The sequence below is a fragment of the Pteronotus mesoamericanus genome, unplaced genomic scaffold, assembly GCF_021234165.1.
Source record: "Pteronotus mesoamericanus isolate MK-2021 breed Mesoamerican mustached bat unplaced genomic scaffold, CSHL_Meso_final contig_101, whole genome shotgun sequence".
Taxonomy (NCBI): domain Eukaryota; kingdom Metazoa; phylum Chordata; class Mammalia; order Chiroptera; family Mormoopidae; genus Pteronotus; species Pteronotus mesoamericanus.
Window position 1 is genome coordinate 16,339,802 of NW_026555001.1, and position 16,138 is coordinate 16,355,939.

General features: G+C 36.1%; 1 protein-coding gene across 2 annotated transcripts in view; it reads left to right on the forward strand.

The window, feature by feature from the left end:
• Positions 1-16,138, forward strand: part of ASXL2 (ASXL transcriptional regulator 2) — a 106,052-nt gene that overhangs the window by 47,559 nt on the left and 42,355 nt on the right. For both annotated transcript variants that reach the window (XM_054568910.1, XM_054568917.1), the window contains exons 3-4: positions 7,061-7,169; positions 11,143-11,293. In XM_054568910.1, coding sequence (XP_054424885.1) covers positions 7,061-7,169; positions 11,143-11,293 — 260 coding nt within the window. The remainder of the gene's footprint in view (positions 1-7,060; positions 7,170-11,142; positions 11,294-16,138) is intronic.

The following is a 16,138-nucleotide window of genomic DNA, read 5'->3' on the forward strand; positions in this document are numbered from 1 at the left end:
TTAACTTCATTTGAAACAGTTTTTTTAGATTGTATTGTGACAGCTGTCATATCAACATGCACTTAAAAAAAATCAAAATTGGCGAATTTTTGCCTAGTCATTTTAATATTGAAGATGGAAGAAAATATGCAACATTTTTGGCATACTATGATTTATTATTTCAAGAAAGGTAAAAATGCAACTGAAGTGGAAAAAATTGCACAGTGTAAGGAGAAGGTGATGTGACTGATGGAACATGTCCAGGGTGGCTTGCGAAGTTTCATGCTAGAGATTTCTAGCTGGACGATGCTCCACTGTTGGGTAGACCAGTTGAAGTGATAATGATTGAATTGAGACATTAATTGAGAACAATCAGTGTTACACCACACAGAATATAGCCGACATACTCAAAGTCATTGAAATCAATGAAGTCATTGGTGAAAATGAAAAAATGTGTCTTTTATGGACAAAACTAAATGAACTTTTTGGCCAACAATATGTAGGCCTTTTATAATAGAGTTACATCTTATTGTTCACATCATGTAAGGTTACATCTGATTGGTTAATTCTTGGTACCAGGACTCATATGATTTTTTAAAAAGTCACTTTGGAGCAAAAAAGGGTAGGCAATTATTTTTTTCTAAATCAATCAAAATTATACCTGTTTTTTTTCTGTCAGATTGGAAAAATTGTTATTTTTTCGTATGCCGCAGTATTTTAGTAACTGGTTCATGTGTGCCAGGAGATGAAAAAGGTTGAAAATCGTTGCTTTACATACTGCAAAGTGATATGATGGAGGAAGTAAATGATGGGTTAAAAAACAGTAATTTAATCTGCCAGTCTGCTTTTTGTGCCTAAATCTAGGCTTGATTCCTAATCCTTGAAGTTGCAAGGTTTAGAAAAAATTAAGATAAATGTTTTTGAATATTTGAGTCCTTGGGTTTGTCTTTACAGGTTTGAGTAGCGCCTTGCCTCTTCTTGTGTATGCTATTGCATTGGCTTTGACTTCTGGTGAACCTGGGAATGAGTGATGTTCACAATGTCATGTCCTCAATAGTACTGCTCAACTCTTGTAGTCTCATGCTTATGACTTCTTTTATGGAGCCAATCTGTTTCATGTTTGGTCTTTCTCTTTTCCTGCTACCTTCTATTTTTCCCAGCATTGTCTTCCAAAGAATCCTGCCTTTTCTTGATATGTCCCAAATAGGACAGATTTGGTATTATCGTTTTACGTCCAGTGAGGCTTCACTTACTCTAGGGCTCATTTCTTCGTCTTTCTGGCGGTCCAGGGTATCAGTAGAGGTTTCCTGTAAGGCCATATTTCAAATGAATCAGTGTTTTTATCAGCCTTCTTCACTGTTCAGCTTTTGTATCCCTAAATACTAATTGGGAATATGAGGGTGTGTATGATCTTAGCCTTGATCTCTAATGGCACGTCTTTGCTCTGAGTGAGCTTTCCTAATTCATAATTTCTTGGCTGCGGTCTCCATTTGAATTGATGACTGAACCAAGGTAAGCAACATCATTAACAATTTCAGTCTTCATTTACTATGTTAAAGGTGTATATTTCTTCTGTAGTCATGGTTTTTGCCTTCTTGATGTTCAAATGCAGTCCTGCTTTGCATTTTCTTCTTTCAATTTTATCAGAAGTTGTTTGAAATCATTGCTAGTTTTCTGCCAATAAGATAGTGTCTTTGTATCTTAAGTTCTTGATATTTCTTTCACTGGTTTTCATTCCTTTTCTCTTGAGTTTAGCCCAGTTTTTTGTATGATATATTCCATATGCACATTAAACAAATAGGGAGATAAAATGCACCATTACCTGACACCTTTGGTTCCAGGAAACCACTCTGCCTCTCCTTATTCTGTCCTGACAGTGGCTTCCTGTCCATAGTACAGGTTACACATCAAGACAATCAAAGGCTGAGGCACTCCCATTTCTTTCAGAGCAGCCCATGGCTTTTCGTGGTCCACACAATCAAAGGCTTCACCGTTAAAATACTTGCAGGATTACATTCATAGGTCCTGGGATCTGAGAGAACGTGCTTTCTAGAGAGCTTAACGGAAATCACATACCATTGAATCTGGCTGGCCCACAGTGGAGTCACATACTAAATTAAAATGTTTTTGTTACTATGTATGTAGTTGTAAATGCTATGTATTTAGGATAAGTTTTAGTTGCACTTGTTTCTTTCCTTAAAAAAAAAAAATCAACAAACAGTCCCCCCTACCCTGACTCTGATCTCTTGAGCATGGAAAATTAGAAGCTGCATTGTCTCACGATAACTATGTAATCAGTACCAGGGGTTTATCACCCATGCATATAACACTTAATTTTTCCAGTTATTCAGTTATTTTTATTTATATCATAAATTTATTTTTATTATATAATTCTGTAGTTAACTTTCCTTGAAGGTATATTCCTGCCATTATGGTAGTGTCTGTTTTACCTCTCTGTCATTGCTTCATAATTTACGAAATTAAACTCTGCCAGGATTCTCTGACTTTTTATATTAATATTTTCCTGAAATAAAATCTGAATTTTTTTCTTAAACGGTACAGTGTTCTGTATCCCATTTTGGCTTTTCAAAACTTTATTTTCTTCAAAGGAAAATTAGCTGTGGCTGGTGTAGCTCAATGGATTGAGTGATACCCTGTGAACTGAAAGGTTGCTGTTCCATTCACTGTCAGGGCACATGCCTGGTTGGGGGCATGTGAGAGCCAGCCGATTGATACTTCTCTTACTGCTGTTTCTTTCCCTCTCTTTCTCCCTGTGTCTCTCTAAAGATAAATGAATAAGATCTTTTTTTTTAAAGGAAAATTATACCCAGGTTTGCAAAGAATAAAATTACGATGGTGTCTGTATCTCCTTTACCACATCTTTTCACCAGATGTGTTTGCCATATATTTTCATTTTTGGGTGGGTGGTATTTTGAGTTTTTTGTTTGTTTGGTGTGGTTCTAGGTACTGAACCCTGGACCTTATTTGTTTGTTTCTCTCTAACACAAAGCACTTTATATAAAGAGGTTTGCAGTCTCTAATCCATAATTCCTGAATTCAGAATGCTTGAAAAAGTTTTTTTCCATACATTTGTTACTGAAACTCAATTTGCAACTCTTGAACTGACATGAAACTGTATGCAATCTTTGTTTATCCCACTTAATGTGAATATTAATGTTTTACTATCTGGTTAAGGGGTGCTGCCCTCAATCGCCCTAGCGGTATTACATCACATATGGCATACTGAGTTACCTTTCTAAAATCCAAAAGATTTTTTTATCAGAAACATTTGGTCTTCAGTGTTTTCGGTCCGTGTCTGTATTAATCGCATTGATTAAATTACAGTGTACTGTGGTTATTTCCTTGTCTTTCTTCCCTTTTAGATTCTAAGCTAAGAAAACTTTCTTTTTTAGAGCCACAGTTCCTAGTTTATTGGCATAAACAGGGTAGGTACTTAATACTGAAATTGAATACCATTAGTTGGGTCAAACTTTTATCAGATTATAATGTCTTTTCACTTGGTTATATGTTCTTTTTAAGCAGTCTTTCCCTGTTATGCTTTTGTTTTCTTCTTACTGAAATCTTGGCTTCACCGTTTATTAATTTCATGATCATGAACATTTTATCTAACAGCTGTATAAATTAGATTTTTGTTTTTGTAAAAATTGTATAATTTGTCTGACTCAAAAAAGAATTGTTGTGAGGGCAAAACAATGCTTTCTGGAATTGAACACTCCTTTTACTGTTAATGCAGCTGTTATTTATATCCTGTTGGTTACTTTACTAAAATATTGTCAGCATTCCCTTATTAATGGACTTTGAGGTCATTTTCAGTCCCTTGACATTTTAACATTACTGTAGTTAATTCTTATGTATATCTCCAGTCCCGTCAACCACCTATAATACAGAGTGCCCATAACCTTACCAGCAATGGATTTTATGGATTCTTTTGTTTTTTTCATTTTACAGTAACAATGGGCTCATGTGAAATAATAAAAATAGTGTCATGTATACCTCACCCAGTTTCTCTTAGTGGTAATACCTTATATAAATATAGTACAATACTGCTAACTAAGACTTGAATTCATTTGATTTCTTCAAGTCTGACCAATGGTGTCTCGATTTAATTTGCTTGACCAGTGGTATCTCAATTTAATTTGTTTTCCTTTGATCACTATTAAGTTTGGTCTTCTTTCCATGTTATCTGTTGGCCATTTACATTGCATGTTTTATGATCAGTTGTTCCTATTTATCTATGTTTTCCTGCTTTGCTGTGTTTTCCTAAAAGAAACTCTCTTAGGTCTATTAATTTTTTGTCTGCCATTTGTTTTGCAGTTACACATTTCAGCTTTGTATACTTTCTATAGTTTCGTTGGTTGTATTTTTTTTCCTGTATAGAAATTTTTAGAAAGATCTAATTTATTTACTTTCAGAGAGAGGGGAAAGGAGGGAGAAAGCGGGAGAGAAATATCCATGTGTCTTTCTCCAAAGGAGGGATAATGTTTCACAGGAAATTTTAGGTACTCCAAAGAGATAGGTTGCCCCTCGCATGCTCCCAACCTGGGACCTGGCCTGTAACCTTTCAGTCTGTGGGTTGATGCGCAGCCCACTGAGTGCCCCAGTCAAGGCCCTGTATAGAAGTTTTTGTTTTTATTTTTATTTAGCCAGTATGTTTCTTTTCTGTGGTTTTTAGGTGTCCTGTCTTCTGTAGAAAGGTTTCTGTGTATCCTGTAGGTTATACTACTTTCTTTTAATACCTTTTACTTTTTATATTTTGACCTTTAATCCATTTGGAATGTTTTTGTATATATTGTGAGGATTATTTTTCCCAGATGTACAACATGATAGCCAACACTACTTATTAAATAAATTATTTTATTTAGGACTCTCAGTTCTTGTGACTTAAAACCTCAACAAAATTCCAAAGGTAAGATTGGTTCAAGGCAAGGCTTGGTACAGTGCAAAAGTAACACTGCTTTATTAAAAAAAAAAAAGATTGTTTTCCTCTTTCTTAGTTCTGCCTTCTAGGTGTTGAAATATTTTCTGTAACCCCTTCCTAGGTCTTCTTCTGTCTTGTGTGTTGTTCCACCCCAATTCCAGGTGATTCCTTATGGTCACATGATTATGAGAGGTTTAGGCATTACTTCTTCATACTACTTCAGGGGAAGACAAAGGGTATCTTTCTGAAGCTTCCCTGGAAAGAGTTTCTCCTCCCAAATGCCTTAAAAAAGAGGAAAACGACTTTGGATGTTGGCCTGGATTAAGTCACATGTCTGTTCTTGAATCTGTCACTGTCCGGGTGGGGAGTGGGTTGCACACAGAAATGCTTACTGGCCTTTTTTGCCAGGAAATGCTAGATTAACAGTTTGGGTTTACACCTGTGATGAGTATGGAATTCCATCTCAACCACATTAGGGTGGGAGGGATAATGTTTCACAGGAAATTTTAGGTACTGTCTGCAGAAGAAGAGGGAACAGATGACCCGAAGTGACCACATCATGATGCCGTCTGTATTCTTCCCACTACACAGAAATAGGACCTTTTACATTTATTACGATCTGTTTCTGCATTTTCTCTTTTGTCTCACCAGCAGTCTGTAAGAGTGTTCATTTGCCTATTTATGCTGTCCCAGAAGTAAATCGCTTCAATAATAATGGCTTACAGCATTTTTTAATATCTTCTTAAGCAGTTCTCCTATTATTTTTGTTCCAGAAATTTCTTGGTAATTTTTATATGTTTATTTGATACACATTTTGGAATTCTGACTAGAATTATATATATTTTTAACATGGAAATAACCAAATTAGAGAAACATAACTATGAAATAGTCAACCTGGAGACACTCAGCTTTCTTCAGCAAAAGGTTTTTCTTTATTTTCTTTGTTGTACTCCATCTTTCAATTTTTAAAAGATTTTATTTATTTATTTTTGGGGGGGAGGGAAGAAGAGAGAGAAGGAGAGAAACGTCGATGTGTGAGGGATACAACGATCAGTTGCCTATTACACATTCCCAGGACCCAGCCCACAACTAAGGCATGCGCCCTGACTGGGAATTGAACCGGTGACCGTTCGGTTCTCAGGGTTCTCAGGCCCGCGTTCAGTCCACTGAGCCACACTAGCCAGGGCTTCTTTCTAGTTTTTGATCCTCAGCACATTCAGAGTATCAAAAGACAATGGACCCATGGCCCTGCTCTGCGCCACAGAGAGCTATTACCTAGTTATATCCAAGATACCTAGTAGCCTCTTGTTGTAGCTTTATTTTATTAAGTACAAGAGGAAACACCTGATTACAATTAGGAAAGTAATACATTTTTACAGATAATTATGTATGTAAAACTCAAAATATGGTAACAAATGTGTTATAATTAGTAAACATTTACTTGGGTTGTTAGATAGAAGATGAATAACTATTCCAAAACCTACTTTTAAGTGATCTTGTAATATGTCTAAATATAAGAGCTCAGCACAATATATACAAATATGGACTCGTGTTGTACACCTGCAACTATATGTCAATTATATTGCCGCCGCCCGCGTGTCCCCCATCCCCCGTCCCCCGTCCCCCCCGCCCCCCAATACAAGAGACTTAGAAATGTGTTTGTTTCACAACTCAGATTTAGTCTGGTGCAGCAGTAGTCAAGGAGCTTAATACTCTTTATTTGAACCTGTGTGTGTTCTTTTCTCCTCTATCTCCTGGACATTTAAAGCTTCTTCTAAATGAAAGTGTCTTTTAAAAAAAATTCAGCTTTACTGAGGTATAATTGACAAAATTTTAAGTGAAATAGAATCTTTTCACATTATATTTGTGATACTTTTGTGAGATAAGTTTTTCTTGGCTTCAGTGTTAGATACTGAATGATGATTAAGAAAATTAAATCATTTTTCTTTAGGTACATGAAAATGAATTCTATATCCATTTTCTCTGTGGCAGCCTCTCTGTAAATTGATAGACTTTTAATAGTTTACGAAATGTGTTTATGTCACTTGAGTGTTGATCAGTTAATTTTATCTTAAGTTACTGTTACATTGGATATTCAGAGACAGAAACTAATCATTTTTTTTCTTTTGTTTGTTTTTGCAGTGGGACTTCCCCTCTTGCATGCCTGAATGCAATGCTGCACACAAACTCCCGAGGTGAAGAGGGCATCTTCTATAAGGTTCCAGGTAGAATGGGAGTATATACTTTGAAGGTAAATATTTTGGTTAGGAAGTCATTTAAAAAGTAAGCCATGAAGTGACTACATATAAGTAATGTTTGTATCATAGAGGACAGTGTTCTTGAAGAGCATATTTTCAGGAAAAACTAATATTTTCATTCCTGACTAATCTGTAACCATCTGTAGGGAGATCAGAGACTAGAAGTAAATTTATTTTTTATCGTTTATGCTAATACGATCTTAAAATGATGAAATGAAAGTGACTTTCAGTAACTTTTTTTCAAGGGCCTCACAACATTTGAATGATAATGAGTGTTATGGTGGAACTTACAGCCTTGATTCTTTATATACCCTCCCATTTAATTTTCCATTACAATTCACAGTTAACAGTCATTGTTCCCTTTTTATAATGGATAAAGCCGAAGTTCAGAAGATTTGATTTTCTTGCCTAATTGGCCAGGTAGTATCAGAATCAGAACCCAGATCTGACTGAATTCCCAAGCCCATGTTCTTTCTACCGTAGCAGGGGTAGATTTTTAGTTTCCTACACTGAGAGGGGACCTTTACTTATCAGGGTCCTTTCACTTACAAACAGGAAAACCAACACAAATGAGCTTGAGTAAACAGTTTTTTAAAAAGATCTTATTTATTTATTTATTTTTAGAGGGAGAGAAACATCAGTGTGTGCTGCCCACTGCTCGTTTCCCACTGGGGACCTGGCCTGCAACCCAGGCATGTGTCCTGACTGGGATTGGAACTGGCAACCCTTTGGTTTTTAGGCTGGCCCTCAATCCACTGAGCCACCAGCCAGGGCTAAAACAGAATTTATTAGTTCAGATAACTGAAAATTCCAGAGAAACTCAGCCTTGATTCAGAAGCTCAAATGATGTTATCAGGGTTTGGTAACAGTTGATAATGGGAATGTTAGCAGGTCTCTCCACTTTCTTCTGGCTTTGTTCTCAGGCAGACTCTCTCCTCATTGTACATGACTTAACTCCTAACCGCCACCCCGTACACTGTGAGTCTGGAGAGGAAGGAGTCTGAGGAACTAAAGCAGGAGCCTTCAGTTAGTTTTGATTTGGATTAGTTTGGCTTGGCCCATATGTCTATACCTGAACGACCATTGTTGCCAAATGTATTGATCTTTTTGGCTACTCTAAGGTTCATGATTAGGTTCAACCCTTGATGTGAGGTTGATGTTAGGCCTGCCCAAGCCAGATAGATGAATTGAGAAGAGGTATTGTGTCCCAAAGGAAATTTATGAGCAGGAGAATTAATGCTTAGCATGTATGACTACGACCATACTTATGTGGGACTCTGTCCCCTCTTACCTTTTTAGTTTTGAGCTGTAGTCATCACTGTGCTCAGTGGTTGTATGTAACCCACTCATATTAAAAAGATCTCATTTACCTGTCCTATCTCCTTCTTATACACTTTGTTGAACTTCCTGGGATTACAGGGCTGTATTCCTACATGGAGATTTCTTCATTTCTTTTAAGCTTGAGCTGTTTTAGACTTTGTGTATTGGTAATAACATTTATTAAATACATACTCTATGCTGGACACTGTCAGGGGTGTCCAACCTTTTGGGACCTCTGAACCACATTGGAAGAAGATTTTTCTTGGGCCACACATTAAATAGAAACACAAATGAAAACTGATGAGGACCTGGTTGGTGTGGCTCAGCAGATTGAGCACCAACCTGTGAACCAAAGGGTCGCTGGTTCTGTTCCCAGTCAAGGCACATGCCTGGGTTGCAGGCCAGGTTCCCAGCAGGAGATGTATGAGAGGCAACCGCGCACTGATGTTTCTGTCCCTATCTCTCTCCTTTCCCCCCTGCCTAAAAATAAATACATTAAAAAAAAAAAAAAGGGAAAAGCAAGGTTTTAAGTAAATTTATGATTTTGTGTTGGGCCGCATGCAGCCCATGTTGGACACTCCTGTGTGAGGCTATAAAGAAGGATAAACTGTGGCTCCTGGGCTCTTGAAGGCCACATAATTATTGAAATAATTGCACATTGACAAAACTTACTTTGATGTTAAAGTATTGTACTATAAAGTACTGTGATATATAGAGAAAGATTAATTTTAAATAAAGGGATCCAAAAAGTTTTTGTTTTTTCTTTTTAATTTTCACCCGAGGACATTTTTTTTTCATTGCTTTTAGAAAGAAAGAAAGGAAGGGGGAGAGAGAGCCATTGATGTGAGAGAGAAACATTGATTGGTTGCCTCCCATATGTGCCTGGACCAGGGATCAGTCCCACAACCTGGGCACATGCGCTGACTAGGAATCAAATCTGCAGCCTTTCGGTTATGGGATGATGCTCTAACCAAATGAGCCACAACAGCCAGCCAGTGCTGTTTCAGTTGTTTTAAACTTGTAAGATTCGAGGTGAACCTTGGCAGTAAGTAATGTGAAGAGGGTCTTCCAGGACAAGGAGAGAGCTTAAGCAAAGGCACAGATAGAATGGATTTGAAAATAGAGTAAATTGGAATGGTTAGACCATAATCTATCTATGGGCTGGTGTGATAAGGAGTTGGGGTGGGATACATGTTAGGTAAACACCAGACTTTGGGGCTTTTAAAAACCCGACTGACGAGTGCGGGGGACGCGGGGAGAATGATTACGAGTGTTTAGGAGAATAGCTATGGTTGTGTGAAAAGATAATTGGCATGAATTACAGAAGTAGTAAAAGCGATGGAGGAAAAAGACATTAGAGAAATAAAATATATACTATATGGAGTGGGTAAATGAAGGGATAAAATGATTCCAAAATTTGTGGCATGAGCACTTGATCCTGGAGGGATCACAAGGTTAAGATAGGAAGTTATATTTGTATTTAAAGTACTTGTTGAAACCGCAGGTCAAGAGGTGTGACTGACAACTAACTCTATAAAATGTCCTGCATTTTGAAGGAAAGAATATAAAAACATGATGTGTATATTTTAATAAAGTGCATAGCATAAGAAATGACACTAGGGTATAAACATAAGTGGAAAAGAGCAGTTCTTTACTAGATCAGAATTACTGTTTGCCTGTGGTATGAGTCCCAGTTGCAGGTAGGGGGGTCCTATGCCAGAATTTTTTGTATCTTAATTGAAAAATAATTTATTTGGGAAAATAAAAATATATCAAGAGCAAAAAGAACCATCTACAATTTATAGCTTAGAAATAATGTTATTTATATGTGTATATTTTTATGTACTATATAAATACATAGTATCTAATATTTACTGAGCTCTTATCATATGCCAGACCCTATTTTCCATTTATTAACTCAATTTCAGAGTGATCCTTTAAGGTCGGTCCTTTAATGCCTATCTTAAAGACAGGGAAACTGAAGCATGAGAGGTTAAGACTTTGCTGAAGTCTGCACCAAGTTAGGAGACGATAAAGCCAGAATTCAAACCCAGAAAGTTTTAATTTCCTAGTTCTTTATCTTACAACTGTCTTATTACACTTCTCACATAATTTGCTGACACAGGTATCCTTTCAGACTGACATTCTCACAATCTAGTGTAGATACCAAAGAATCATGTGATTTTACAAAAAATACTTTTTTTTTGTATTTGACTCTTGCTAGTTGCTAACCAACATTAGGTAAACCAGTTATATTCATGGACTATCTTTTGCTACCCATATTCTTAATTTAATTTGTAATAGAGAATGGTATTAATATGCACACATACATATTATATGGATGATGGATGTACAGGCAGTTTACAAAATTTTTATTAGTTTTAAAATCCTGAACATATAATAATTTACCTGACTTATACCAGTTTTTGTCTAATTTAAGTCTCTGTGTTGTGCCTGCATACGATTGTTAATTTGACCCAAAGAAGAGAGATGACAGGGATTCAGAAAATACTGGTGATTCTGGTGTTAAGTCCTATAATACTAAATTAATCTGCACAGTTATGTTGCTGCGATGCATATCAGAGACTTAATTTCTGTTTGCTGAATTGGTAATGACTAATCCTAATTGGATGCCTACATTTTCAGAAAGATGTGCCGGATGGGGTAAAAGAACTATCAGAAGGTTCAGAAGAAAGCAGTGATGGTCAGTCCGATTCCCAGAGTTCAGAGCACAGCAGCAGCAGCAGTGACGGTGGCAGCAACAAGGAAGGAAAAAAGAACAGGTGGAAAAGGAAAGGTAAATCTGCCTGATCCCTCAGTAAAGTCCTAACGCTGTAGGACAAATGTCTTCTTAGTTATTCTTTTTTCAGACCCCAGGGCAGTCAGTCTTCTTCCCTTACCCTGCTGTCCAGTAGAATTTCCTGCAGTCATGAAAGTGTTCTGTATCAATACTGTCTGACTCAAGAAAGTAGCCACTAGCTACATGTGTCCACTGAGCACTTGAAATAAGGCAAGTGTGACCAAGGAACTGAATTTTAAATTTTGTTTTAACAAATTTCAACAGCGACTTGTGGCTAGTGGCTACCATATTGGACAACATGGCTCTAGGTTTTACCTCAGTTTATTTTCACCTCTTGGCCATTTATAGCCCTTATTAGGGTGTTCTGATTTTATTTGCCCTTTTAATCTTTTCTTCTAAAATTTGAGCACTTAGTACTCTAATACCTCTCTCCTTACTAGGAAAAGAATGCTTTTCATTTCTTCTAGCAAAGACTGAATGTAGTCTGCTTGTCTTTGTTTTCATCCCCTGCTTCATAGCTTACCCAAAAAACTTTTCCTTAAGGAATAGTGTCTTTGTTGCTACTGCTTCCCTGGGATGGATTTTTCACTTAAGAATACATTTTATTACCTATTCTTGCTAATTATCTGTGGCTTCTTGTCAGAGTTTTGAAGAGGATAGACTGTTTTTACCAAAATATTAATAACTAGCTGTACATGGCAAGGCAGATTTTAATCCGACTCATTATGCTCCCTTTATAAAAGTTTTTTTACTCTGATTTGATTTTCCAGAGCAAAATAGACATCCAGGAGTTTACCTAGCTTGGATATCCTCTTAGGTTTGAGACTTAGGTGAGCTATCTTTGGATCTAGAAACTAGAGTTAGGTTTTTTGGAATACTTGACTCATTAATTTTAAGTGCCTTTAGAACTATTGGTTTAGCACTACATCAGAAAAAGTGTCTTACTATCGTCCCTGTGTTAATGTGTGTGCTGCTCCTGGAGAGAATTGAAATAATCGGTGGCATCGTCTGGGTTCTCTGATATAACTACTATATGTGCAGTTTAGGCAAATTTTGTGATTGTGAGGAATTTAGCTTGAAGTATAAAATTGCTTGGAGAGCAACCCAGCCCTCAAATGTTGGGACTGAATGGAATAAAGTTGAGACAAAGCCAGGAGCTATGATCAGTATTCTGAGATATATATATATTTAAAATAATGCCTGTCAATAGTGAAAGGAAGTATGGTCCAGGCCTATGTTCCTTACACACTAAGAACCTTTTCTGGAAGGGTAGAGCTGACCATATTAAAATCTCTCCTCTGTGCCTCCCTAGTTTCAACTTTTAAGTATGGGAATTGTTGATCTAAGATTAGGAACCCAGCCAAGTCATCAGGCTGTGGGAACAGTTAGCAAGATTCTTTATGTTTGGATGTGGCTGGAAATGGAAATCAATATTAAAGAAGACTGGACTAATAAACTGGAAACAGAATCACGGTCTTGGGGTCTTGGCTTTTCAATAGCCACATATGCTGCATTAGCTGTTAGTGAGTAGTGGCTGTTACATGGTTGTTAAAGGCTATCTCTGAGAATTTAAGGTAAATGTATAATGATACAGGAAGATCTAAGAAATAATAATAGAACCCTATTGTCAGTAGCTTATGAGGTTGATTAAAATTCCCAATACTCAACATATTAATAGGTGATACTAACAGCAAGGTAATAGCAAAATAAAAATTACAGTTCAGATAAATTGTTTTGAACTGCCTTTGATTCACTCCTTTTCTAGAAATTGTACAATATTGAATATTTATCCTTGGTTTACATTACAGTGGAATGTTCCATCAAGATCTTTTCTGATTTTAAGTAGTCTGTTGAACTGAGAGTGGAATGGGCTGTATGGTGTGATTTGGAAGGTAGAGATGAGAGGTGCATGTGATATTATGTGGAACTCATGTTTACTGTAGCAGCTCTGATATTCTTAAATGAATAAATGCTGAGCTATTAACAATGAAGAGTGTTTTAGTTTTTCATTCATGGGTTGTATATATGGCACAGATATGTACATTTTCAGGTATATATTACATCGTTATGAATGGTTTTGTAGTCCAGTACAAATTGAAGTGGAAAACTTGTAGGTAGCAGTGATAGCAGTATGCAGCGAAGCAGTTCTAAATCAGTTGCAGTTATTAATAAAGGTAAAGCAAACGAATTGTGCCTATCCTTTTCTCATTTAGGGTTTTTACTCTCAATCTGACATCACGTTATTTCAAATGCATTGTAAGACAGGAAGAACATAGAGATAGTATCAAAACCCACTTCCTTTTATGTACAAAAATAAAGAGCTCTGACAGCAAAACTGATACTTCGAGTTGAAAATCGATAGAAATGCTCTTGATAGAAGTATACCTTTCAGCCAAATAGAAATAGAGAACAGAACTTTGAAATTCAGCCCAATATTAAAACTAGTTTATTGATTTCTTTGTAAAGGAGAAGAATTTAGAAGCTTGTAGTTTTGGTTCTTAATTTTCAGACAGGAAACAATGTTCAGAGAAGAGCTTTATGGAATTCCAAGCCAAGGTAAGGTGGAATGACTCCAGAAAAATGATTAAAATCAATTTTTTTCTGTTGTTCTTTTGGTACTATCATAGCTAAGTAAGTCTTTGCCTTTTTTCCAAAATAAAATACAGATATTGCAGTCTGAAGTCACTGCAGAAGTATTATTTTTACCTTCTAATAGAGAAAAGTTTGTTAGATTTTGGTCTGCTTTGAAAATGGCTTAAGAAAGAAAGTAATTATGTTAAATACACCTTTTCACCTATAAAGAATAACTAATTCTTTCCAGGAGCATGACCTAATGTTAATTTTACTGCTTGTTCAGAACTACTTTAAATCAGGAATTTGATACATACTATGTTTGCAGTTAAAATACCATAGAGCTCCCTGCCCTCTGACATTTATATATGTGTTGTAACTGAATGGGGATGATTATGTATGGTAATGTCTCCTTTGTAAAGTATACTGGGGAGAAAAACTCCTGTGGGCAAAGTTAACCTATGTGGGGAGAGACCTTTGGGAGAGATGTTCTGTTTCTCCTCTGGGGGGTTGGTAGCTGAGTTTGAGATTTTAACTCTGTCATATGCTGAAGATGGCAACACTTAGGACTTGGATAGTCAGGGTACCCAGAAGCAAGGGAAGGTGTTCAGGTATTGCCTATCCATCTTTGATTATGGAATTGTCTGAATATCATCAGGAGCCATAGTCTGCCCAGCTAAGAGCAGACTCTACTTGCTGGGGGAAGAGGAGGCTTCTGGAAATGGAATTCCTCCACAGAAAGACTATTGTGAAAATAAGAACTCTCCCTTTAAGGAAGGTTTACTGTTTTGAAAGATTAAACCAATTTTGGAAACCTCGGTTATCATTGTTTCAACTATTAATCCTTCAGCTATATAAAGCTAGGTTTTAATTTTGATATTACTGCTTCATTATTTCTGATAGTCTAATATTTCAGAGGGGCCCTTGAATGCTTTCGGGAGAAAATAAAATATTGTCTGATTACTTACTAAAGCTTTAAATTCAAATGTATTTAATATGCATAATCCGTATTCCATTGACCTTGTTCAATATAATAACCATCCATTGAAATGAGGAATTCTCAATGCTATAATATATCTGAAAAGTAGTATTTTCTGAGCATACACTCAGTGGGTGTACACAAATAACCAACAACTTGAAATTACTTCAGTAAATTATGCAAAACTAGCTTTAATGAGCACCAGATTTTAAAACTTATTTTAAATGTTTTTCTGGAAATACCTAATTTTAAACTTTTTAAAGCTATCTCTACTAGGTTGCTCTTTGTTTTTTGGAGTGACATTTTGGTTTTTTAAAAATTAAAAATAAGTAGCTGCTGGTCTTTTGACCAGAATTTGTTACTCTTTTGTTGTGGCTGTATGGTTATATGAAAGCAAGCATTTTTGTTTCTGATCAGGTACTAATATGTTGTTAAATGAGTGCTTTTTAATCTGTTGAGCAATTCATATCGGAAGACTGGTAGATCAGGATATAATGTTGAGTATTTAGGTTTATTATTTATTTATAAAACCAAAGAAATATCTGTTTCAAGAATTTGCTACACTCAGCCTTTTTCCATCATGTACCATTTGCCAGGTATTTGGGAAACCAATTTGAAGAGGTGTGGGTTTCATCCATATCTAAAGGTATGGAAAAATAAGCAGTTATTAGCAAATAAGTAACATTTTTATATTTGTCATATTATGGCAGAATTAGAGAAGAAAGTAACTACCTGGGTTAGTAAGTATTGTGTGAGATACAGAAAACTTTAATATGCTCTGCTTCCCGTGAGAGTATAACCTCTAGTGAAGACAGGGCATAGAGTGAAGAGAAAATGTACATAAAGGCAAGAAGGTGCAAGTGTGTATACACTGTTTTCAGGAAACCATAGGAAGAAACATTTGATTGAAAGACAGGATTTGTGGGAAAGAAAGAAGAGGAAAGAAGTTGGGATCAGACTATTAATCTTTGGTTTTAGTTTCCATTATTTATAGGTGGTAGGTGTACATAAAGTAATTTCTTAGGAAAATTAAGATACGCAATATGGATCAGAGAATGACAACATTGCTGACTCAAATTTTCATAGCCACATACCAAGAGGAACAAGATTTTTGTTTATCAACTTTTTTCTATTTGTTTTAACCTCTTTTCCATTTAGTATTTGAGTTAATATACTAGCTGCTATGGTCTGTTTTTCTACTCAACAGTGTTTATGTTCATTTATTTTTTTATTTAAAGATTTTTACTTATTTTTAGAGAGGGGAAGGGAGAGGAAGGAGAGGGAGAGGAACA